Genomic DNA, 26,903 nt, shown 5'->3' with positions numbered 1-26,903 from the left:
TTTCTATGTAACTGATACTATTCATCCTCAAGCAAGTAACTGCACACTACCAGAGAAATTTGTATCAGGAAATGGAAAGTAGTGGTATGCATACTTAGATGAGTATCAAGTTCCTCTTTACACAGAGTGAACTTTCAGTTTTCTTTTGTTTAAGAATAGACAAGGAACTAGTGATGTAATTGGTTAGTACACTGTCCTTTTACCTCTGGGACTTAGATTTGAAACTAATGGCATGAAAGCCTTGTATGCAAAGGTACTAGCTGAAATGAGTTTGTCAAGTTGCTAGTGAGCTTTGTACAATAGAACTACCACAAATTAAGACAGACCGGCAATTTAGTACTAGAAGTTTTGGATGGTATGAGGAAATGGAAAAATGCATCTGGTCTTATAGAGTTACTTTTCTGAGGTAAGACATCTCAAGACAGTAGAGAAAATTTGCCACTCACTTTTTTTCATGATGTACTTGACCAGGAATTGCATAATGCTAATTTGAGTGACCAGTAGCTTCAATCCTAGTTCCAACATCACTCACCTCGATAAGCACAAAATTTTAAAAAGGACAGGTCAGCCCAAAATAAAACAAACTCTTTGCATTGGGTCAAATTCTGTTATTTGCCAAATTACCCTCAGTTGGTTCACTCCAGTTTTGCTGTTTGAATCTCTTTTCTAATTATAAGCAAGCCTTTCACAAATCTGAAAGTTATGACATTTTTACTCAGCAATTATTGAGTATTACAGCAATTTCCTTTAATGTTTAGAATCTGCTCTATTAGAAGAACATTAACAGTGCAGGTACAAGGTTGCATCAATGTCCTAAATTTGTGGTCATAAATGTACTTTAGAATAGTTTGATTTGGTCCTATTACTCTTGCAGTAAGCAAGCTAAGTGTGATAAGAACACCATAATATAGATGAAATAGCAGTTAAGATAACATAGGACACAAAAGTATGTGGCATTAAATGACCAGTACTTGGATAACTGAAAAATGTACCTTACACTATGTAATAAAACTCAGTATTGCAGTAGACGATTAAAAGGTAGGGGAATAAGAACTAGTAGCAGTTTCCTGCCCCTCCCTCCAATGATGAATTAAAAACATAGATTTATGAAGTTAAATAAGTATTGCTGTGTATATTTAAACTCAATGGATATGATAACAGGAAGCTTAACTGTCACTAAAATGTTTGAAGGGTTCCTGTCAAGAAAATTATAAATTAAAAACGTTGGATTATGATAAAAATGTCCTCAAGAAAAAAAAACTGGTGTAGAATTATACATTTTTGAAACGTTTAACTAATTTCTTATAGATAATCCAGGGCAGTTTATATTTTAAAATGTTTGACAATATTGTCAGAATCTAAATAGCAACAAATTACCCTGGTAACTAAAATATGCAATGTGTATGTTTACTACATTAAGACAACCAATGTAATGCATAAGAGTCATATCATGGGCTATCATAGGGATTTGTTAACAAATTAAAGTAAGATTATCCAATGTCCACTGAAACATTTCAGTAAAACTAAGCTTGTGAAAAACTAGAAAAGTGATTTAGTTCTAAATATGCAGTTTCTAAATTTGTAAAGGAAAAACCATATTTTCCCCCAAGTTTCAAATGTTCCAGCATATCCACCCAGACGCTAGTGTTAATCCATCCAGTGTCAAGATCCTGAAGGAAAATAGTTATCCTCCTATTTAATCAATATTTGAATTCCAGGTATTGTATCTATCAGAGGACTACTAGTTTTGGGTAGAGCTGGTTTTAGAAGATCATTGCAATTTAAATCCTTATACACCCTTTGCTATTGTCTTTTTATTTTATTTCAATAAATTTGATACTAAAGTTATGGTGTTATCACTTATGTAGAGAAGAAAAAATAAGTTAGCATTTAAGGTTACGTATAATCTATGTATTTGTAATGTCGATTTAATAAAAGTTTTATCTTGCTTGTTTAAACTTGTCCAAACTGATGGTGTAATGTTATCATGCATGTTTCATCCTGTGCATGGCTGGTTCACTCCTTGCTGTGCATTTCTTCTGTATATAATTGGTAACTGACTATTTTGATCTTGCATCAAAATATATATGCATATGTAATACCAACTAACAATCACAAATATTCAAATATTTAATGTTTTTGCATGTTTTCATAATTATAAGAAATGGAGCACAATGTTGGAAGGTTGTGCACCATGTGTATTTAAACTAGATGTTCTATTTGTATATAGTGTTTAGTCTCTGTCATGTCCCTTTCATTGTTATCCTGTGTTTTATCTTTTCATTTCATATCAGCCAACAGGAGCGGTGTTTTGCAGGGTGTGCTAGGTTTATCTGACAATTGCATTGCAGGTGCAACTACCACAAGGTGTTGGACATAGCGTCCTGAATACGATTTCCTGAATCTTTCCCATGTTAGTTAGCCAGGTTTTTAGAGACCGAGATTTGAATACAGGCTGTCCAAGACAAAGGCTGATGTTCTACCACTAGAACTACTGAGCCATCAAGTTCTGTCAGTACTTTTAGAAATGTGCATTTTAATATAAATAACCACTATTGAAGACAAATAAAATATTATGTATATTAAATATGGGATACTCATAGTCCAGATATCCTAGTCTAGAGAGTGTTACAAGACAGTAAACGCACTGAGGGGTTGTAATGACATCATAAAATACAAGTGGCATTGGTAAGGATCTGAGCCAGGTTTATTAAAGCTGGTTCAGGGCTGGCATACACCATAAAAGTTGATAAATTTCATGTCCTCACAACTTAAAAAAATGTTTAAATTGCAAATTTAGCTGTAGTGCTAGTAATAATAGATAATGAGAGAGTTAAAGCAAATAACCAGTAATTTATTTATCTAATTCTAAAAGACATTCACAGAATGCTTGAGCTCTGCTTCCTTCATTTCACATAATTTATATTACAGTTTTAACTCCAGGTGTCTCTTGTCTTTGACATTATGGGGGTGATTTTAGGGGGCAATTGCGGGGGCGGGGGGGGGCTCTGAAAATCGCGGGAATGCCATTCAGGTTCGGAAGCCGGCTCCAACCCGCCAACTTCCGAGTTTCCCAGGAACTCACCTGTGTATGCACGGGCGACCTGAAAACGGATGTCCCACCGGCAATTAAAGCTGGCGGGATGACAGGTAAAGAGCCAAATTTACCTCATTGAGGTACTTAAGGCACTGTACCTGTGACAGAGTAAGTGATTAGAGTGATTTTTAAAACTACTTGGGCGGCTTGCCCACCATTTCTGATTCACGCCTAGTGAAGGGCCAGATCAGGGAACAAGAAACTAAATAAATTAAAGAAAAATCTATAGACGAAAGTGAACATACCTTTGCACCCTGCTCCGAAGTCCGATGTCCCCCTCTCTGATGCCCCCGATCTTCCACTCTCCCCTCCCGTTTCCCCCCCCCCCCCGGTCTTCCAGTCTAGCACCAGATGACATCTTGCTCGCTCTCTCTCTCTCGCTCGCCTCCTCCCCCGCCGCGTTGCAGCTCCTGACGGCAGCCAGCCTGTCAATCAGGCTGGCTGCCAGGCGCAAAACCCGGAGAGGACGCTAATCATCAGCTATCAACATGCAATCGTGACAGAAACGGTAAGTTTTGTTCATGCAGGTTTGCCACGTGCACCTTCACCACCCCTCGACCACCCCCCCCCCCCCCGCCCATTGCAAAATCGAGCCCTATATGTCAAAAAACAATATTTTGGAAAGTCAGACAAAATAACATACTTTTTATTATGATTAAAGGAGATTTTTTATTAAGTTTGTCTTAAAATATCTAATTTAAATAGGTTTCCTGTGTCATAATGTTTGTTTAAAAATAACAAATATAATTGACATTCTGATTACTCCTATACTGTACAATCCAATGACTTGAGTTACTTGGATCTGGTGTTTTCACACTATTACAGTAAATTTACACAATTTAGTGATTTTACACTAAAACTGTAGCAGTTTTGCTTTGCACAAATGCTGTAGTTATAATATAAATCCAGCCTGATTCTGGAGTCAGGGCCCAATCTTGACACTAAAGCAAAACAGAATGAGACTCCCTCCTGTTCCAATCAGTTTGGGCCTTAACACCTAACTTACACTACCCAAGTTTGGCATTGGTGTGAAGTCAAACTGCTTCGCTCTAACATTAAACTTATGGTGTCAATGTACCCTAAGACAAAAATGTTAAACAAAAGCCCACAAAGCACTGAAAGATGTTTGGTAGGAAAATGATCCATATAAAATGCTTTGATTATTTTCTGCAGATATGGGATCTGTGCAGGAACTCAGAAGTGCACAAGGCAAAACTGAGGAGCAACAGAGCTCCTAGATGTAAATGCCCATCATCTGGTGATGTGGGGTATAGTGGTGAGTTTCCTGCCCAGAGTGTAAATGGGAGGATTGTACCATTTACCAGTTTACAAACTAACATCATCCTGTATCTCTTTATTGCAGATACATACTGCTGCGGCTGGCTTAACAGATCTAAAAATGTGCTTGCTTATTCTATTAAATTGGCTTTTTGTAACTTGTATTAATGAGTTAAGCAATATTAACTGATAATTTTTCATTCTGCATGCCTGGGCAGGGAACCTCCAAGTATTGCTTAATATAGATGCAAATAAGTATTTAAACGTCATTTATTTTGCATCCATGCAATGCACTACCATGGCTTTATAACTGCTTGTTTATTCCAATCTTTCATGATTTATCACCTTTGTATTAAGGTTGTTTTGCAAAATTCTTTCTATCTTATGACAAAGTTCAACAAATCTTTTTAAGTGTTCATTTACTAGTTAGATATATCCGAATTCATTTTAAAGGGGAAATATATTCATCTAAATTACCACTCAATTTTAACTGTTAGTAAGAGAGATACTGTACACTTACAAGTATTTTTGTCTCCCTTTGTTCCCATGTTGCATGTTTCAAAGCTGTTTGTCCTTGCATATTTTGCATAGAAATTGCACTGCAATGATGTAGAGTTCCATTTTCCTTATTTGTGTTGGCTCTGCAAGGCAAATTCTACATAAAACATCTGCTTTCAGATTGCTAATGAATATTTTTAAAACTAAAAAGAGAAGATTTGATAGAGGTTTTCAAAATCATGAAGGGTCTGGACGCAGTAGATAGAGAGAAACTGTTCCCATTGGCAGGGTGGGGGGGGGGGGGTCAAGAACCAGAGGACATAGATTTAAGGTGATTGGCAGAAGAACCAAAGGTGACATGAGGAAAAAATTTTTTACACAGCGAGTGGTTAGGATCTGGAATGTACTGCCTGATGGGGTGGTGGAGGCAGATTCAGTCGTGGCTTTCAAAAGGGAACAGGATAAGTACTTGAAAGGAAAAAATCTACAGGGCAACAGGGATAGGGCGGCGGAGTGGGATTAGCTCAATTGTTCTTGCAGAGAGCCGGCACGGACTCGACGGGCTGCATGACCTCCTTCCGTGCTGTAACCTTTCTATGATTCTATGACACAATAGGTGTATAGATACCAAAGTATAATTTTGGATCAAATGGCAATTAAAAAGAATACAGTTCCCTTTCAAAAACAAAAGCATTTACAAAGCATGCCAAACACTGATAAACAAGAGACCTAAGATCCAATTTTAACCTGCCCCACCCCCGCTGGCAGGAACAGTGCAGGTGGGGAGAGGATTGCACGTGTTCCCAACACATTCACACTTCATTTTTACTTGCCTTAATTCAGGCACAGCAAGATCACCCGTCCCAGAGGAGTAGGGGCCTAACTTAACTGGCAAAGTCATTTTAACCCTGGGCTTGACTAAGGCCCACACAATCTCCAACCCACCAGCAAAAGCTGGTGGCAGCAAGGATCCTGGCCACAGGAGGCCCAGGTAAGTGATTTTTTTGGTAAATGTTTTTAAAAGTTCCTTGTGGGTCAGGAGAAACAGGAGTGTTGCTCCTGGCCCCACAAGGATATCTTGGGCCTCCCCTGCCCCTGGCTTCCCACTCTCCCGATCACAGACTTGCTGACCACTACCCCCCCCCCCCGCCCCCAAATCTTTATTTACCTTGCCAAAAGACCTTTGTGGGTCCCCGATAGCGGCCTTACACCCCACCAATTTTGACTCCTGTCTGCTGTGTTGGCTTCGGGCGGAAGTAAATTTCAGAGTATGTAAATGAGGCCCAGCAGTTAAAATCTCGTGGGCCTCACATTCCAGGTGGCTGGACAGCTCGCTGCCCGCTTCAGCCCCACGCCCCCAATTTCTGCCCCGAGTTGAAATCAGCCCTCTAGTTTTACTAATGTATTAAATTTTGACTTTACATGGAGATGACATACGGCATGAAATGTTTAAGTATCATCACTCAAGGAATGTTTGTGTCCTGTGCTATCCTTTTCTCCCCATCTACTGGAAACTTTTCTCGTGCACGGACGCATTTATGATATTTGGTACTGTTTCATGTTTTTAATCGTTTCAAACATTACCATTATCTAAAACCTTTCTAAATTCTTTCTTTTCTCATCTTCTTTCCTCTGACCTGCAAAACAGAAAGAAAAGTGTCCTTCAAACTGTCAATTTGAAGCACCAAGACTGTCTACGTAAAGAAATATTACTAAAGCATTAAGTGATGAATCCTATTCAAGGACCTCCCTTCAGTAGACCTATAATGAGACATTTACTCTTCCTTGAATCAAGGAGCACAGTCGGACTCCAATGTTGTAATGAAATACTTTCAGTAGGAGTAACAATTTTTGTGAATTTTTTTTGGAAAATTGCACGGTTTCACAGATTTTTCACAAGGTCATTTAAGTCCTACAAGAAAATTGAATACAATCTAGGTACCATGAACAGTTTTACAAACTGTTCATCTAACTGACTTTTAAGAATCAGTTATTTTAGATCCAGTTTTAATTTTTCATTAAAGCTTTAAAAACAAAGTCTGTGGTAGTTTTATTATTTGCAAGACCATGCAGAGACTGCAGCATTATTGTGGAGCTTATGGTATTTTGCACTAACTACCTTTTGGGTTATCACATACTGCATGATATACTCCAGTAGCAATATGATGGTCATGTTATAGTTTAAAATGCCATAATGTTTATTTTTGGTGTGTAATGCAAACCTAACATATAAAATGTAAAAGGCTTCTTCACAACTGAATTGAAACCCTGTATGTTTACATCTTTATCGCTATGTATGTGAAAACTGGATTCTTGTAACAGCCTTTTTAAGTTAACTATAAGATAGTACGGAAAGTGTATGCACTTTTTTTTAAACTGCTGGCAAGGATTCTATGTCATGCTGAATTTCTGACAATAACATCTGACACATTGCATAGATAGTCACTTAGTGCTAATTTTAGGAAAAGTGGTTTGCTTTTTTCAGTTTACATAACTGACATGGATTTGTTGTTTTTGTTTTATAATCCTAAAGCATTAGTAAATTTTGTTACTGCATTAAATTTTGTATGCATTACTGCCTGGAAAGTAACCATGTACAAATTGAATATATACATACTGACTGAATTGAGAACTACAGCAGTAATACATTCACAAGGATAATTGCAATCAATATTTGTTTTATTATATTTAAATTGTTTTTAAAAAATCTGTTCATATGTTTTTGGCAAATTGTAATTTGTTGCATTAACAGGCAGGAGTTGCTCTTTTACATCTTGAAATCAGTTGACAGCTATTCAAAAATATTTTCCTACCTGTGCCTGGTCCTCACGCACTGATCTTAGTTTCATTTCACATCTTTAATGTTAAGTATTTTTTAAATGAGTTATTTTTGTACAAAATGTGCACTCATGAGTACCCTAAACTGTCTACCTTGTTGAAGATTTGAATTTAACAGTTTAAGAATGTAATTTTCACCATTTCATTTACACTACTCAATCACCAATGACCAATTATAGATACCGTAATACAAAGATGGTGTCTGTGCCACGGGTTTTTTTTTAAATAACATCATAGCATGCTAATGTAACAGATTGAAGGTACTGGGACAGTGCCATTGCTTTTTGATGTCCAGATTAGATTTTCATCTCAAGGAGTGTCTAAAATACTTATACTATTGTTTTATTTATGTACAGCTTAATAAAACAAGTATTAACTGCAGTTTCCTAACTGTTATAAAACACATGTTTTTGCCATCAAGTAATAGGAGTGACTGATGGTGTGCAAAGACAAATCACTTCATGACCATCATTCAACTGTAAGGATGAATGTTTTCGTACTGCTGCAGTTCAAGATCATAATACATCTTTCCCATCATTTCATATCAAGAAATCTTTCAAGCTTAAAAGAGAAATGCAGAATCAATTTGTGTCCCCTTGTAGTTCTCAATGAAAAAAAGGCAGGCATTTACATAGTGCCTTACTATGTCACATTGCAAAGCACTTCATATATAATTAATTACTTTGAAGTTCATTAACTTGTGTAGGTAAATGCAGCAACCATTTTGCACACAGCAAAGATCCTACAGACAGCAATCTGTTTTGAGTGGTGTTGGTTGAAGAAAGAGTTTTGGCCAGGATACTGTAAAATTCCCTAGTCTTTAAATCATTAACATCCCACCAGCATCTCGATGTAACATCTCATCCAAAGACCAGCACTTCCAATGATGCAGTGTTCCCTCAGCACTGCACAAGAGTATCAGGCTAGATTTGTAATCAGGTTCTGGAGTGGGATTTAAACCCACAACATTTAGATTTAAAGTTGAGAGTGCCACTATGGGAAACCAAGCTCATACCAGAACAAGCGGTTCCAAACTTCTCTCCTGCAACCTAACAAATGCTGTAAGAAGGAAATGTTCAAAGGAATCATCCTATCTGTCATGTCAGCAATATGTCCAGTGACTGCCGAGCATCCATCAACCTCAACAATGTATGTTTCTAATGTAAGAATTGAGTACTGAAGAAAATACTTAATGAGTGGGCAAATATCACTACAAGGTACTGCTTGTTGCTTCACAATGTATCTGACATAAGGCACACACCTAATTGTGCATTTACACCGCAGAACAGGTCTGAGACCAGTAGATGCAGTTTGGGTTCCAGTGGCAAAAGCTGCTTACATTTCTTGGCTTCTGCCTGGCTGGACTTTTAGCTGACCTGTTTAGAAGAGAGCTCTGCACAAGCATGCACAGAGCTAGAAATGTAAATGTTCAGAGAGTGGGAAGGAGAGAATCCCTGCTGTATTAACATTTAATTTAAGGTCAAGTAGGTTTACAAAGTACCCAGATTTGACATTGCACTGGATTTACACTTCCCACAGTGTCAAACCAAAGTAGGGAGTCTCACAACACCTCGCTGTGGAGTCAGGTTAAGCCAGGACTCTGAATTTACTCTAATAAAATGATGTGAAACAGATTGGAGACTGTTTTGGCCTTCTATTTCTGCCACAAAACAATTACTGAACATTCAAAACCAACTGATGCCCTTTGTGTCAGTCACAAGATCTCAACCAAAGCCATAAAACAGAAGGACTAGACAACAAATTTTAACAGCTCTCTGGTTAGTGGCTGAGGTCAGTAGCACCTCCTATATTGGAAACAGGTGGGAGTCTAGAACGCCATTGTCAGTGCAAGGCCTGGCTGCATTTGAGTGTGGGGCCTCGTTATCATATGTTTGATAGGCTGGCTGGGTGATCGCCTCAGCCACAGGCCACTTGACTTGCCTATTTTCCAGTAGAAGCCCCCGACCATCATATTTAGAAAGTGAATGCACCTCTTAAAGGGAAGTTGCATTCACTGACTGACAACTTTGAATTGTGAATCTGCTGGAGCTTTCAGATGGCTGTAAGGAGGGGAAAGGTAGCCCCCAGATTTTCTGATGCCTCCCTGGAGGTTGTTATTGTCTGAGGTGAGGGCCTGAAGATGTGCTGTTCCCACAACATAGGAAGAAGATCCCCAATAGTTTGGGAAGAAAGCATAGTTCAAGGTGGAAATCAGGTTTGCAGCAGGAGCATCACCCCAAGGATCTGAAAAAATGCCACAAGAGATTTAATAACCTCACAAGGACAGCAAAGGTGAGTAGGTGAGTACAGCCACTCCTTTCTCCCTCTCTTTCATTGTACCTGGTCATAGTTCCTCACCTCCAGCATTCATAGCTGCAAACACCCTGAATCACATCCCTTGCCGCCTCTCTATCAAATGTAAATAATTTTACAACACCAAGTTATAGTCCAACAATTTTATTTGAAAATTACAAGCTTGTGATTTTCAAATAAAATTGTTGGACTATAACTTGGTGTTGTAAGATTGTTTACATTTGTCAACCCCAGTCCATCACCGGCATCTCCACATCACCTCTCTATCACACACTCATCTGCTGCTTGCTACCTTTACTGCTTTCATTTACACCATGCCCTTCTTACCTGTTGTCAATTACACAACCTGCAACTCCTCTCAGGACTCCTTCCTTAATTCACATTCAAGCTAGTTATTTCCCCATTCAGAACTTCCCTATTATCCTAGCATCTTGCTTCTCCCTCTCAGCTTATGCATTACATGCTGCAATTTGCGTATGTGACTTCTTTGCAGTCACTCATAACTCTGCTGTTGGAGAAGACAACAGGAAAGAGAGAGGATACGGTAATGTAATGGTTATGTCACTGGACTACTCCCATCATGGCAGTTTGTGAATTTGAATTCAGTTTTTTTTAAAAAGCTGGTGTTAGTAAAAGTGATCATGAAGCTGTTGGATTGTCATAAAAAAGCCCAACTGGTTCATTAATGTCCTTTAGGGAAGAAAACCTGCTTTTCCGCAAGCAACAAGACCTGGATAACATCCAGGCTTGGGCTGATAAATGGCAAGTAACATTGTGCATCATACAAGTGCCAGGCAATAACTATCTCCAACAACATTACCATTTGTCTCACCACCTTCCCTTAACATTCAATGACATTACCATCACCAAATCCCCCACCATCAACATCATGGGGGTCACCATTGACCACAAACTCATTGGGATCAGCCACGTAAAGGCTGTGGCTACTAGAGCAGGTCAGAGGCCGGGTATTCTGTGGCGGGTGACTCACCTCCTGACTCCCCAAAGCCTTTCCACCCTCTACAAGGCACAAGTCAGGAGTGTGATGGAATACTCTCCACTTGCCTGGATGAGTGCAGCTCCAACAACAGTCAAGAAGCTCGACACCATCCAGGACAAAGCAGCCCACTTGATTGGCACCCCATCCACCACCCTAAATGTTCACTCCCTTCACCACCGGCGCACAGTGGCTGCAGTGTGTACCATCCACAGGATGCACTGCAGCAACTCCCCAAGGCTTCTTTGACAGCACCTCCCAAACCGGTGACCTCTACTACCTAGAAGGACAAGGACAGCAGGCACATGGGAACAACACCACCTGCACGTTCCCCCTCCATGTCACACACCATCCCGACTTAGAACTAAATCGCTGTTCCTTCATCGTCGCTGGGTCAAAATCCTGGCACTCCCTACCTAACAGCACTGTGGGAGAACCTTCACCACACGGACTCCAGCGGTTTAGGAAGGTAGCTCACCACCACCTACTCAAGGGCAATTAGGGATAGGCAATAAATGCTGGCCTTGCCAGTGACGCTCATATCTCATGAACGAATAAAAAAAAACTATCCAGGAGAAAGCAATCTGCTTGATCAACAGCCCATCCACCACCTTAAACATCCACTCCCTCCACTCTGGCTGCAGTGTGTACTATATACAGGATGCATTGCAGCAACTCACAAAGACTTCTTTGACAACACCTCCTAAACCCGCAACCTCTACCACCTAGAAGAACAAGGAAGGCAGGCACCTCCAAGTTCCCCTCCAATTCATACATCATCCTGACTTGGACATATATTGCCATTCCTTCATTGCTGGGTCAAAATCCCAGAACTCCCTACCGAACAGCACTGCAGTGGTTCAAGGCGGCTCACCACCACCTTCTCAAAAGGCAAGCAGGGATGGGCAATACAGTGCTGGTCTTGCTAGCGATGCTTATATCCCAAGGACTCCGATTTGCATCACATTCATGAGGCTCCTGTCTGCCTGTAGCGAAAGCCTCGACCAAACGCGAAGCACACCCTAATAAAATGGCAGCAGGCGCAAAGAAAGTGGGAACGGGACAATAAATTAATTCTCTCTATTTATATTGTTCCCACGTCCCATTCCCACCCTCGGGAGGAGGGTTAAAATTCCCACCATATTGTCTGCCCACAGTTTTAAGGGTAGGCTTAGTCTACAGCCTTTCGGGATTGACAGGAAGTAAGTGTGACACTCGGAGAAAGTGCATGCACATGCAAGTCTTTTATAATTACATTGCCAGATCTCTCATGGCATTTCTCAGTGAGTCAGAGGTACATTGTTTTATAATAATAGGGGTGTTGACCCATGCAATACACAATGTATCAGAGCCATTGAATAAATCTAATTTAGTTTTTATTACATGGTTTTCTGGGATTCTTAGTGTTTTGGGGATGAATTCTGCAACTCTTCATTTTTTTTGATAACCTTGATTAGTCTTCAATTAATAAGTAAGTGGCCTTTATTCCTTTGCCCATGTATTTAATTTTTAACCCTTATGTTTTTAAGGCTGAGCATACACAGCAAGGTAGTATGTAAAATGTGCCTGGCTGGAGGTGGTTACCTGTTTAGCAGTACTGAGAATGTGGACTGGATTGGGGGGAGGGGGGGGATCATGGAGTTTAATAATAGTGGGACGCAGTTCTGGGCTTTGACAGCACAGGGCAATGTTTCTGGAGTTAGCAACGCTGGGGTGGAGGTACTGGGATTTGGGATGGGTGGAATACTGTTTGTCATAATTCTGGAGGCAACTCGGGTTTGGCAGAACTGGGGAGGGGGATGTTAACATTTTTCTCACTGGTGGATTCTTGGGGTCTGTGATCGGTGGGGGAAGGGAAGGGCTAGGGTCTGACAGAAAGTATTGAGTGGGCACTGATTTGGTAGCACTAGTTTGTCATTTTGCAATAGATATCTACAAATGTTTAATTGTTTTGAGATTAGTTCATAGAAAAATATTATTTTCCTTAGATAAAGAAATACATTGAAGTTACACCACGGAATAGGCTATTCCACTCAACCGGTCCATTTCAGCGTTTACCCTCCATACAAGCAAATAGTTCTAATCACATTTACCCACCCTGTTTCTATATATCTTCATCTAATTTTCCTTTATCAACCTATCCAATCTAATCCTGAATGTTGACATAGTTTCTGCCTCAACCACTAATCCTGGAAGTGAATTTCACAGCCTCACAACTTCATGTAAAGAATTTTCTCCTCTCTTCTAAATCACTTACATTTAGTCTTGTATCTAATGGCCTCTCATTCTCGATCGCTCATCTACTGGAAATAGTCTATCAACTCTATCCTCTCATAATTTTATACACTTCTATCATATTACAACAACCTGCATTTATATAGCGCCTTTAACATAGTAAAAGGTCCCCAGTCGCTTCACAGGAGTGTTATCAAACAAAATTTGACACCGAGCCACATAAGGAGAAATTAGGATAGTTGACTAAAAACTTGGTCAAAGAGGTAGATTTTAAGGAGCGCCGTAAATGAGGAGAGAAAGGTGAAGAGGTTTAGGGAGGGAATTCCAGAGCTTTGGGCTTAGGCAGCCAATAGCACGGCCACCAATATGGAGCGATGCGCAAGAGGCCAGAATTGGAGGAGCGCAGAGATCTCGGAGGGTTGTGGAGTTGAAAACAAGGATGAGAATTTTAAAATCGAGGCATTCCCGGACTGTGAGCCAATGTAGGTCAGCGAGCACAGGGGCTTGGTGTGAGTTAGGATACGGGCAGCAGAGTTTCGGATGAGCTCAAGTTTATGGAGGGTAGAAGATGGGAGGCCGGCCAGGAGAGCATTTGAATAGTCGAGTCTAGTGGTAACAAAGGCATGGATGAGGGTTTCAGCAACGAATGGGCTGAGACAGGTGATGTTATAGAGGAGGAAGTAGGCCACCTTAGTGATGGAGAGGCTATGGGGTCAGAAGCTCACCTCAGGTGAGTTTCTGACCCCATAGTCTCTGTTCTAATGAAAAAAAAATCAATTTTTCACATCTTTTTGTGTTTGTACTTCCACCTAGCAGGCAGCATCCTGGTTATATCCTTTCTAAAACCTCAATATCTAAGTGCAGAGCCAATACTGCACACAGTACTCTAACTGAAATATTACAACTGCATAAATAAATATATAGATTCAGCAGTCTGTGTATCTGCCTCTCTGGAACAGCTAATAAACATATGACAGCTTCAATAAATTAATTTTAATTTTCAACCAGCAAAATTCATATCAGTTTTTGCATCTCTTGGAAATGGGTAAGAAGCAGCAGGGCTGCCAATCAACATCCTGCGTAAATGGCCAGTCTTACTATCAATCATTAATATTTCCAGAAATTACCTCAAAAGATGAAATCCGTACTGTCAGTGGGTTTCTCTCTCATGTACACAGCTTCTTTACTATATAAAAAAACCACTCAATATAAACTTTGAATAAAGCTTTTGAAATTTGTCCTATTCAAATAATTTTGATAAACAGCTGAACAGATACCGTTGAAACAAGCAAAATACAGAGAATGCTGGAAATCTGAAATAAAAACAAAATGCTGGAAACATTCAGCAGCTCAGGCAGCATCTGTGGAGAGAGAAACAGAGTTAACGTTTCAGATCGATGACCTTTCATCAGAACTGGAAAAAGTTAGAGATTTAACAGTTTATAAGCAAGATGCTGTTGAAAGCGGAAGAGACATTATTTTAATTTGGGTTAACAAAATGCTTCTGATGCATACTGGGAACCTGCCTGGCTGTAATGCCTGCTTGTCATGCTTAAAAAGTTAATAAGTTTTGGGAGGTTTTACTCCAGATATTTTTCTGGGATTCAGCATCTCAAACCACCACTGTAGGCGAGTCCTCATTCCCTAACAACCAGAATGAACCTGCCCAACATCTAGGTAATTTGTAGCAAGCTCAAGAACTGAACAGAAAACCCTCATCGCTCAACTTCAGAAGGTGGTAGAATAAACACTCCATTTGACTGTGGCTTAGGTTATAAATCGGTAAACAGATTTCAACAGTAAATGGATAGGTGACTAATAATATACTGTAAATTTACATTAGGATTATTGGGAGATAGAAAATAATGAAGGGTCATGTCTGCTGTGCTAAAGTTCAGTATGAAGTAGACCTGTCACGAGGTCTCTGAAGGTTTGCTGCTGATTTCTACTTAACCTCTGGATTATCCATCTCTTCCTCTGATAGCTGCAGACAAACTATTAGGTTGGAACAAGACAGGCTGAGATATAAACGGAACAAAGGAAATTTGAGTATCTCAAACTCTAATAGAGCTGTTGATCAAACATATTTTCATACCAAACTCACAGGATGCTTTCATTTAAATTGATTGCTTTCCGCCCTCCCTCGTTTCACAGATAATGGAGGTGATTTTCAAAGGCTGCTTGTTTCTTGCCTGAAAAACCTTGGGAAGTGAGCCGGAGACCTTAGCCGTCCCATTGAAGCCCAAAGCCCACCTGATGTAATTTTTAAGCACTATTGAGTCCAGAGAACACACAGCACTGACACTACAGAGTTCAAATAGGAAAATGTGTGGCCACGGAGGGATTTCAACATGAGGGTGAGAATTTTAAAAATCAATGTTTTGGTGGACCAGGAGCCAATGTAGGCCAGCGAGCACAGGGGTGTTGGGTGAACGAGACTTGCTGCAAGTTAGACATGCAGCAGAGTCTTGGATGAGTTCACATACATTGAAGGTGGAAGATGGGAGGCCGGTCAGGAGAGCATTGGAATAGTCGACAGCCGCAAACAATGGTCCAGCACAGCAGACTCGGTCAGGCTCCCTTCCAGCTGGGCTAATAGTTAATGAATGCGTGGCCCAACACGCTCTGGACCCGAGTGCGCATGCGCGTCATCAATAGCGGCAGCAGTTAATCACTGACACTAATCACAGCATGACATTTCATCTAGTGAAGAACTGTACTGACAACGCAAGGAAGTGGGCGGTGTAATTGGACACCACTCTGCCTGGAATGTGTAATCTGACCCAGTCAATGACAGTCAGACTGTAGACAATTGTAAACAATTTTACAACACCAAGTTATAGTCCAGCAATTTTATTTTAAATTCACAAGCTTTCGGAGGCTACCTCCTTCTGTAGACAGGCAGTCCTGCATTGAAGCTCTTTACATTCCCGCGTACCGACAATGCACAGTGTTAACATGCCCGTGTTCAGACAAGGCACATCGCTAACACTCCCCAACACAAAGATAGGGGTGATTAGCAGGAAAATCCTGACACCACAATACTCAGAAATATTCAAGAGAATGTATCAGAAATCATCTTTAAATATATATGATGTCATATTTAGCTTGGGTCAAGTAGTCCCAAATTTACTAACCTGGAATAATATTCAGAAAGATAAAAGAAAGAGATTTTGAAGTGTAGTCCCTATTGTTATTTAGGCAAATGCAGCAGCCAATTTGCATATATCAAGGTCCCACAAACAGCAAATGAGATGACTAACCAGTTAATCTGTCTTTGGTGGAAAGAAAAATTGAGAGCGCGAGTGCCAGAAGAGACAGTGGAGAAGAGTTAAGTGAGGACAGGAGAGAGCAACAGAAAAGGAGGGTAGGTAAAGATGAATAGAGAGCAAAAAAAAGGCTTCAGGGCAGGGAGAGATTGAGGGTAACGGATTGAATGAGCATAGGAAAGGAGGAGGAGGGGAATGCAGGATAAAGAGGATGAAGGGCCTCACATAGTCCCAATTTTTTTAATGTATGGGGATCATGCTTTTTTATGCGGGGCGGGGCGGGCTTATATTTTTGTATACAGGGGCTCACAATATTACTTAATCACATGTAGCCCACTTGTTGTTTTGATATATTAATCTGGCCTCCAACTCTAAAAGGCCTAATTCTTAAAACTCATGCTCTCAAGAAAAAAAATGTTTTAAAGGGGGTGTGCCATCATTTTTCATGGGATGTCACTAAAATAAATAATTCTAGAATTGTTAAAAAGCAAATCACAGAATCATACAGCACAGAAGAAGGCCATTTGGCCCATCGTGTCTGTGCTGGCTCTTTGTAAGAACTACCCAATTAGTCCCACTCTCCTGCTCTTTCCCCTTAACCCTGCAAATTTCTCCTTTTCAAGCATACATTCAATTCCCAAGTTGGATATAGCCAAAAGTCAATTCCAAATGACTAACCGACTTGCATGATTTCAGACGGCAAATGATTAGGTGACTAAATCGAGTAAAACGAGAGGGGGGCAGTTCTGGATTTAGTTCAAGGAAATGAAGAGGGGCAGGTGGAAGAAGTAACAGTGGCAGAGCATTTTGGTGGTAGTGATCATAATACAGTTAGTTTTAGCATAGTTATGGAAAAGGACAAAGACAGAGCAGGAGTTAAAGTTTTCAATTGGGGAAAGGCCAATTTTACTAAACTGAGAAGTGATTTAGCAGAAGTAAACTGGAAACAGCTACTTGAAGTAAATCAGTATCAGAGCAGTGGGAGACATTCAAAGGGGTGATTCAAGGGGTTCAGGGTAAACATGTTCCCACAAAGAAAAAGGGAGGGGCTGCCAAATCTAGAGCCCCCTGGATGTCAAGAAGCATTCAGGGTAAGATGAGGCAGAAAAAGAAAGCCTATGATAGGCACCGGGAACTCAATACTACAGAAAGCTTAGAGGAGTATACAAAGTGCAGTGGTGAAGTTAAAAAGGAAATTAGGAAAGCAAAGAGAGGGCATGAAAAAATATTAGCAGGTAAAAGCAAAGAAAACCCAAAGAAGTTTTATAAATACATTAAGAGCAAGAGGATAACTAAGGAAAGAGTAGGGCCTATTAGAAACCAAAAAGGTCAACTATGTGTGGAGGTGGAAGATGTGGGTATGGTTCTTAATGAATACTTTGCATCTGCCTTCACAAAGGAGATGAATGATACAGGGATTGATGTTAAGGAGGAGGAGTGTGAAATATTGGATGGGATAAACACAGTGAGAGAGGAAGTATTAAGGAGATTAGCATCTTTGAAAGTGGATAAATCACCAGGGCCGGATGAAACGTAGCCCAGGCTGAAAGAAGCCAGGAAGAAAATAGCTGAGGCTTTAACAATCATTTTCCAAACTTCAATGGATACAGGCTTAGTGCTGGAGGATTGGAGGACTGCTAACGTTGTACCGTTGTTTAAAAAGGGAGCGAAGGATAGACTGAGTAATTACAGGCCAGTCAGCCTAAACTCGATGGTGGGCAAATTATTGGAATCAATTCTGAGGGACAGGGTAAACTGTCACTTAGAAAGGCATGGACTAATCAAGGACAGTCAGCATGGATTTGTTAAGGGGAGGTCGTGTCTGACTAACTTGATTGAATTTTTTTTGAGGCGGTGACAAGGAGGATCGATGAGGGTAGCGCAATTGATGTATTCTACATGGATTTTAGCAAGGCTTTTGACAAGGTCCCACATGGCAGATTGGTCAAAAAAGTAAAGGCCCATGGGATCCAAGGGAATGTGGCAAATTGGATCCAAAATTGGCTCAGTGGCAGGAAGCAAAGGGTAATGGTCAACGGGCGTTTTTGCGACTGGAAGGCTGTTTCCAGTGGGGTGCCGCAGGGCTCGGTACTAGGTCCTTTGGTTTTTGTGGTATACATTAACGATTTGGACTTAAAAGTAGGGGGCATGATTAAGAAATTTGCAGATGACACAAAGATAGGCCGTGCGGTTGATAATGAGGAGGAAAGCTGTAGACTGCAGGAAGATATCAATGGACTGGTCAGATGGGCAGAAAAGTGGCAAATGGAGTTCAATCCGGAGGAGAAGTGTGAGGTAATGCATTTGGGGAGAGCAAACAATGCAAGGGAATACACAATAAATGGGAGGATACTGAGAGGTGTAGAGGAAGTGAGAGACCTTGGAATGCATGTCCACAGATCCCTGAAGGTAGCAGGACAGATAGATAAGGTGGTTAAGAAGGCAATTGGAATGCTTTCCTTTATTAGCCGAGGCATAGAATATAAAAGCAGGGATGTTATGCTGGAACTGTACAAAACACTAGTTAGGCCACAGCTTGAGTACTGCGCACAGTTCTGGTCACCACATTACAAGAAGGATGTAATTGCACTAGAGAGGGTGCAGAGGAGATTTACGAGGATGTTGCCAGGGCTGGAGAATTTTAGCTATGATGACAGATTGGATAGGCTGGGGTTGTTTTCCTTGGAACAGACGAGGCTGAGGGGTGATTTGATTGAGGTGTACAAAATTATGAGGGGCCTAGATAGAGTGGATAGAAAGGACCTATTTCCCTTAGCGGAGGGGTCAATAACCAGGGGGCATAGATTTAAAGTAATTGGTAGAAGGATTAGAGTGGAAATGAAGAAAAATGTTTTCACCCTGAGCGTGGTGGGGGTCTGGAACTCACTGCCTAAGAGGGTGGTAGACTCAGAAACCCTCAACTCATTTAAAAAATACCTGGATGTGTGCCTGAAGAGCCGTGACCTGCAGGGCTACGGACCAAATGCGGGAAAATGGGATTAGGCTGGGTGGCTCGTTTCTCAGCCAGCATGACGGGCCGAATGGCCTCCTTCTGTGGCGTAAATTTTCTATGATTCTATCTACTCTGAATGGTAATACTCCACTTCCAAAAGTGCAAAAAGACAGGAAATATATGGCAATACTTATAAAGCAATAAAGAGATGATCAAGTGTCATTACGTTTTTAAGTTGACTGAAGATAGATAACTTATCCATAAACGCTCTGCCCGTGCTTGACCTAAACAGCCAATATGTACTATGAGGATGATCCTCTGAATGTAAAAGTAACTCAACAGGAAGCTTCACCACAAAGCCTTGTCTCACCCATTACTCTCAACATCTGCAGCATTAGCATTTGGCTCCAGTTGAGTCAGGTGTGTCTAAATAACTTTGCAACTTATTTCAAAAATGAACAGATCATGGAAGATTTCCACGAAGGATTCACTGGCTATTTGAGTCAAGTCGGTTTCAGCATCTTATTCTGACAAAATAGTGTAATTCAATTCTATAAAATCATTCCTTGCTTCTAGTTCAAAACAAATATTTTGATAGCTTTCCCAATATATATAGTGCTCCTTTATTATACAATTATACTGGGTACGGTAGCAAAGTAGTTATGTTACTGGACCAGTAATCCAGAAGTCTGGACTAATAATCCGGAGTCATGAGTTCAAATCCTGCCACAGCAGCTGGGGAATTTAAATTCAATTAATTAAATAAAATCTGGAATTAAAAAAAACGAGTATCAGTAATGGTGGCCATGAAACTACTGGATTGTCATAAAAACCCATCTGGTTCACTTATGTCCTTTAGGGAAGGAAACCTGCCGTCCTTACCCGGTCTGGCCTAAATGTAACCCCAGATCCACAGCAATGTGGTTGATTCTTAATTGCCCTCTGAAATGGCCTAGCAAGCCACTCAGTTGTACAATCTCGTGACAAAAAGCCACAAGAATAAAAAAACTGGATGGACCACCCAGCAGCGGACACGACAAACCAAGCCCAGGTGACCCTGCAAAGTCTTACTAACATCTGGGGACTTGTGCCAAAATTGGGAGAACTGTCCCACAGACTAGTCAAGCAACAGCCTAATATAGCCAACATCCCAGACCCTTCCATCACCACCAGAGGTGGCTGTACAGTGGCATACAGTCAGGAGGCTCTGGGGGTCCTCAACATTGACTCCGGACTCCATGAAATCTCATGGCATCAGGTCTAACATGGGCAAGGAAACCTCCTGCTGATTACCACCTACCACCCTCCCTCAGCTGATGAATCAGCCCTCCTCCACGTTGAGCACCACTTGGAGGAAGCACTGAGGGTAGCAAGAGCACAGAATGTACTCTGGGTGGGCGACTTCAATGTCCGTCACCAAGAGTGGCTCAGTAGCACCACTACTGGCCAAGCTCTGAAGGACATAGCTGCCAGACGGGGCCTGCGGCAGGTGGTGAGCCAACCATCACGAGGGAAAAACCTTCTTGACCCTGTCCTCACCAACCTACCTGCCGCAGATGCATCTGTCCAAGACAGTACTGGAAGGAGTGACCACCGCACTGTCCTGTGGAGATGAAGTCCCGTCTTCACACTGAGGACACCATCCAACGTGTTGTGTGGCACTACTACCGTGCTAAATGGGATAGATTCAGAACAGATTCAGCAGCTCAAATTCGGCATGCATGAGGCACTGTGGGCCATCAGCAGCAGCAGAATTGTATTCCTGCACAATCTGTAACCTCATAACCTGGCATATTCCTCACTCTACCATTACCAACAAGCCAGGGGATCAACCCTGGTTCAAGGAGGAGTGTAGAAAAGCATGCCAGGAGCAGCACCTGGCGTACCTAAAAATGAGGTGCCAACCTGGTGAAGCTACAACAAAGCACTACATGCATGCTAAACAGCGGAAGCAACATGCTATAGACAGAGCTAAGCAATTCCACAACCAACGGATCAGATCAAAGCTCTGCAGTCCTGCCACATCCAGTCGTGAATGGTGGTGGGCAATTAAACAAGTAACGGGAGGAGGTGGCTCCGTGAACATCTCCATCCTCAATGATGGCAGAGTCCAGCACGTGAGTGCAAAAGACAAGGCTGAGCGTTTGCAACCATCTTCAGCCAGAAGTGCCGAGTGGATGATCCATCTCGGCCTCCTCCCGATAACTCCACCATCACAGAAGCTAATCTTCAGCCAATTCGATTCACTCCACGTGATATCAAGAAACGGCTGAGTGCACTGGATACAGCAAAGGCTATGGGCCCTGACAACATCCCGGCTGTAGTGCTGAAGACTTGTGCTCCAGAATTAGCCGCACCTCTGGCCAAGCTGTTTCAGTACAGCTACAACACTGGCATGTACCCAACAATGTGGAAAATTGCCCAGGTGTGTCCTGTCCACAAAAAGCAGGACAAATCCAATCCGGCCAATTACCGCCCCATCAGTCTACTCTCAATCATCAGCAAAGTGATAGAAGGTGTCGTCAACAGTGCGGCACTTACTCACCAATAACCTGCTCACTGATGCTCAGTTTGGGTTTTGCCAGGACCACTCGGCTCCAGACCTCATTATAGCCTTGGTCCAAACATGGACAAAAGAGTTGAATTCCAGGTGAGGAGAGTGACTGCCCTTGACATCAAGGCAGCATTTGACCAAGCGTGGCACCAAGGAGCCCTAGTAAAATTGAAGTCAATGGGAATCAGGGGGAAAACTCTCCAGTGGCTGGAGTCATATCTAGCACAAAGGTAGATGGTAATGGTTGTTAAAGGCCAATCATCTCAGCCCCAGGACATTGCTGCAGGAGTTTCTCAGGACAGTGTCCTAGGCCCAACCATCTTCAGCTGCTTCATCAGTATCCTTCCCTCCATCATAAGGTCAGAAACAGGGATGTTCATTGATGATTGCACAGTGTTCAGTTCCATTCGCAACCACTCAGATAATGAAGCAGTACGTGCCTGCATGCAGCAAGACCTGGACAACATCCAGGCTTGGGCCGATAAGTGGCAAGTAACATTCGCACCAGAAAAGTGCCAGGCAATGACCATCTCCAACGAGAGAGAGTCTAACCACCTCCCCTTGATATTCAACGGCATTACCATCGCCGAATCCCCCACCATCAACATCCTGGGGGTCACCATTGACCAGAAACTTAACTGGACCAGCCACATAAATACTGTGGCTACAAGAGCAGGTCAGAGGCTGGGTATTCTGTGGTGAGTGACTCACCTCCTGAAACACCAAAACCTTTCCACCATCTGCAAGGCACAAGTCAGGAGTGTGATGGAATACTCTCCACTTGCCTGGATGAGTGCAGCTCCAACAAAACTCAAGAAGCCGACACCATCCAGGACAAAGCAGCCCGCTTGATTGGCACCCCATCCACCACACTAAACATTCACTCCCTTCACCACCGGTGCACTGTGGCTGCAGTGTGTACCGTCTACAGGATGTGCTGCAGCAACTTGCCAAGGCTTCTTCGACAGCACCTCCTAAACCCACGACCGCTACCACCTAGAAGGACAAGGGCAGCAGGTACATGGGAACAACACCACCTGCATGTTCCTCTCCAAGTCACACACATCCTGACTTGGAAATATATCGCTGTTCCTTCATCGTCGCTGGGTCAAAGTCCTGGAACTCCCTATCTAACAGAACTGTGGGAGAACCTTCACCACACGGACTGCAGCAGTTCAAGGTGGCGGCTCACCACCACCTGCTCAAGGGCAATTAGGGATGGGTAATAAATGCTGGCCTTGCCAGTGACGCCCCATCCCATGAACGAATAAAAAAAAAGTAGATAGAATCATAGAAGTTTACAACATGGAAACAGGCCCTTCGGCCCAACATGTCCATGTCGCCCAGTTTATACCACTAAGCTAGTCCCAGTTGCCTATAGAATCATAGAAGTTTACAACATGGAAACAGGCCAAACAGTATGTTTCAAAAATTCAGCTAAAGATAGTGTGTTGCACTTTAAAGGTTCCCACTTCTGCCCCACTGAGACAGAACCATTTTTGATCCTGCTAATTGCAGCATTATGCACAGTTATAAAAGGTAAGATTATTATTGATCGATGATCAGAATGGTAATTTCACAGGAAACAGAATGAATGGAGCTGTATCTTTGTTCTTCTGATGTATTAGTGAATACCAGACTTTGTAGCATTGTGACCAGATTAAATAGCACTGGAGGAGATCCATTTTAGTGAATGTTGTGGCAATAAGTGAGGGTTGTGCTACAAAGTGAGAAAACTGCTAAACCATAAAACATTTTCCTGTGCAAACCTTAGTGTTTTTTTTAACCGTTTACTATGCAGTCTTCAAAAGATTCAACATAACATTGATAACTGGACTTCACTTTTTCACCAAATTATGTTATTTTACTTATTAATGTCTGAAAAAAACATTAGCAGACTTAAAACTCAACTTTTCAACTAATGGATTCTTTATTTTAGAAGCTTCTATATTGTTGTAAAATGCTCTACTTTCTAAATATACAACTGACCATCCTTTGTCTTGATGGTTTTATTTAAAAACTAAGCGATCAGGTGAACTCTATTATTGTTGCTAGTAACGGAATGTTCTGACCTAAGCTGGCAACAGAGAGAATAGTTAATGGTTGCTGGCTGCTAATCAATGCACTGTACTGAATGTACCCTGAAGATACAAGCCAGTCACATTTCAAGTTGTGAGACCTTGGCTGACTGTCATCTTGGAAAGCTTCCATAATTTCTGTACGTAAATTACTTCAGCCTAAATAGCAAGTTCATACGGTAGATTACTATAGCACTTTTTGCATTATATTCTGTATTTTTATGAAATGTCACAAACTGAATGCACTATTAAACAGTAGTAACAAATTTGCATTTATGCAAACCACAGCTGGTATGCTCTTTTCACTTTTATTGTTCAACATGTTGAAATCCTGGCAATTTTTTTAAAATTCTTTTTGCACTCTTTAGATCCCTTCTCTCCACTGCATGCACATCCCCTGACCAAGAGGGAAAACAACTGATCTGCTCCCAAGCTCTTCTGTAATTGGCTGCTAAAAGGTGCAAGAGCCCCCTCTGGTTTCACCCCTCCTCCCTGCAGGTAAGCACACTGCATTCCACCCACCTCCAGCTCTTGCTACTTGCTGTTTATCAGCCTGGATGCTGTCAGATCAGACATGGACTGCTTCATTATTTGAGGAATTGTGAATGGAGCTGAACACAATACAATCATCTGACCTTATGATGGAGTGTAAGCAGATTTTCCCGTTACTGTCTCAACAAAGGGTTGTTAGTCGTTCAACAATAACCTTTGCGTGATTCGGGCCCAAGTGGTTATTCAACAACAGGTTTTAATATTGACTTACAACAGAATTACACTACAGCTATCTTCAACGTTACATTAAATGACAAGTAAGTAATATGACCTGGTTTTCCTGCGGACTCAAAGTGATCAGACTTGACCTTCGTAGGCTGCCTCTTGGCTATAAACTTCCAACTGTCCTGAGAATTCTAACTTTTGGGCGGGAGCATGCCTTATCTTTATACTATTCTGCTGCTTTGTTCTGCACATACGCATCTCTGGCCTCATCTCCTAGTCATAAATCATCCCACCCCAAGCCAACTCTGTGTTTAAACAACTCCGGATGAGCCATACCACGTAGCATGACTACCTCAGCCTTTATCTCAGATGTGTAAACTGTCCCTCTCAGGAATGCGCAGGACCCCTTTATCTGAGTACTGACCCACTTACAGCCTTGCATGGCTCCACCAAGTCTACTGCCCGAGCAGCCTATGTTCACACACAGAGACAAGACTCCGCCCCCACCAGCAGTCGCCCTCTTGCTGAAATGCCTGGAGCTTTGCGAGATGGGATACTTGACCATGCTTGTTTTAAACCATCTTCTTACATGGAGGGAAGGTCATTGGTGAAACAGCTGCAGTTGGACCTAGGACACTGTCCTGAAGAACTCCTGCAGCGATGTCCTGAGCTGAGATGGTTGGCCTCCAACAACCACAACCATTTTCCTTTGTGCCAGGTAAGATTCCAGCCACTGGAGAGTTTTCCCCCTGATCCCCATTGACTTCAATTTGATTAGGGCTCCTTGGTGCCACGCTTGGTTGAATATTGTCTTGGTGTCAAGGGTAGTCACCTCTGGAATTCAGTTTGTGGCCATGTGTTTACCAAGGCTGCAATGAGTTTTGGAGCAGAGTGGTCCTGGTGGAACCCAAACTGAGCAATGGTGAGCAGTTTATTGGTAAGTGCCACTTGATAGCATTGTTAACAACTCCTTTCATCACTTTGCTGATGATTGGGCGTAGGCAGTTAAGGAGGTAATTGGCCGGATTGGATTTGTCCTGCTTTCTGTGGACAGGACGTACCTGGGCAATTTTCCACATTGTCAGCTAGATGCCAATATTGAGTCTGTGCTGGAACATTTTAGCTAGAGGCACAGCTAATTCTGGAGCACAGGGCTTCAAGACTACAGCTGGAATGTTGTTGGGGCCCGTAGCCTTTGAAGCATCCAGTACAGTCAGCCGTTTCTTGATATCATGTGGAGTGAATCAAATTAGCTGAAGAATGGCATCTGTGATGGTGGGAGGCAGAGAAGGATCGTCCACTTGGCACTTCTGGCTGAAGGTTGTTGCAAACACTTCAGCCTAGTCTTTGGCACTCACGTGCTGGGCTCCCCCAACATTGAGGATGGGGATGTTACTAACTTAGCAACCAAAGGAAACTGGTTTCCCTGATTTTCCTCATCAAAACCTCTCATTATTTTAACCATAATTTAGAATTCCTCTTGACCATCTTTGTTTTAATGAAAAGAGTCCTATTTCTCTAGTCTGTCCTTAAACTAAAGCCTTTCATCCCTGTGTTACACATTCCTCCCATCTCAGAGCCTCCTTTCTCCGACAATCACTAGTCCTCAAACAATCCGAGTTTCAAAAAATTTTATAAATCACACAACACAAAATAAGGCCACACAGTACATTTGATGTAGCAATACCTAGAAAACTCTCCAACTCTCAGCCTCTTCTAGCCTGTGACTTCTGGGGAAAGTCTCCACCCACTCCATCCACATGGCATAGCCATACTCACAGAATCATATCTTTCAGCCAACATCCCAGACTTTTCCATCACCATTCCTGGGTATGTCCTGTCCCATCGGCAGGACAGACCGACCAGAGGTGGCGGTACAGTGATATACAGTCAGGAGGGAGTGGCCCTGGGAGTCCTCAACATTGACTCTGGACCCCATGAAATCTCATGGCATCAGGTCAAACTTGGGCAAGGAAACCTCCTGCTGATTACCACTTACCGCCCTCCCTCAGCTGATGAATCAGTCCTCCTCCATGTTGAACATCACTTGGAGGAAGCACTGCGGGTAGCAAGGGC

General features: G+C 41.9%; 1 protein-coding gene and 1 long non-coding RNA gene across 9 annotated transcripts in view; one reads left to right on the top strand and one right to left on the bottom strand.

Annotated features, from left to right (window-relative positions):
• Positions 1-8,092, top strand: part of LOC137324578 (girdin-like) — a 233,772-nt gene extending 225,680 nt beyond the window's left edge. For 5 of the 6 annotated variants that reach the window (XM_067989025.1, XM_067989023.1, XM_067989024.1 and 2 more), the window contains 2 exons: positions 4,271-4,373; positions 6,522-8,092. In XM_067989025.1, the coding sequence (XP_067845126.1) occupies positions 4,271-4,335 (65 nt within the window). In that variant the 3' untranslated portion in view covers positions 4,336-4,373; positions 6,522-8,092. The remainder of the gene's footprint in view (positions 1-4,270; positions 4,374-6,521) is intronic. The other variant, XM_067989022.1, reaches the window with a different exon arrangement.
• LOC137324579 (uncharacterized) overlaps positions 1-26,903 on the bottom strand; it is a 71,654-nt gene that overhangs the window by 25,267 nt on the left and 19,484 nt on the right. For 2 of the 3 annotated variants that reach the window (XR_010963671.1, XR_010963670.1), the window contains exons 2-3: positions 6,458-6,510; positions 4,896-5,016 (exon numbers count right to left, since the gene is read on the bottom strand). This is a non-coding gene — a long non-coding RNA (uncharacterized lncRNA). Of the gene's footprint in view, positions 1-4,895; positions 5,017-6,457; positions 6,511-14,383; positions 14,438-26,903 lie in introns of those variants that run through there. The other variant, XR_010963672.1, reaches the window with a different exon arrangement.

The sequence above is a fragment of the Heptranchias perlo genome, chromosome 8 (genome assembly GCF_035084215.1).
Source record: "Heptranchias perlo isolate sHepPer1 chromosome 8, sHepPer1.hap1, whole genome shotgun sequence".
NCBI lineage: Eukaryota > Metazoa > Chordata > Chondrichthyes > Hexanchiformes > Hexanchidae > Heptranchias > Heptranchias perlo.
This window is presented reverse-complemented; position numbering and strand designations above follow the sequence as displayed.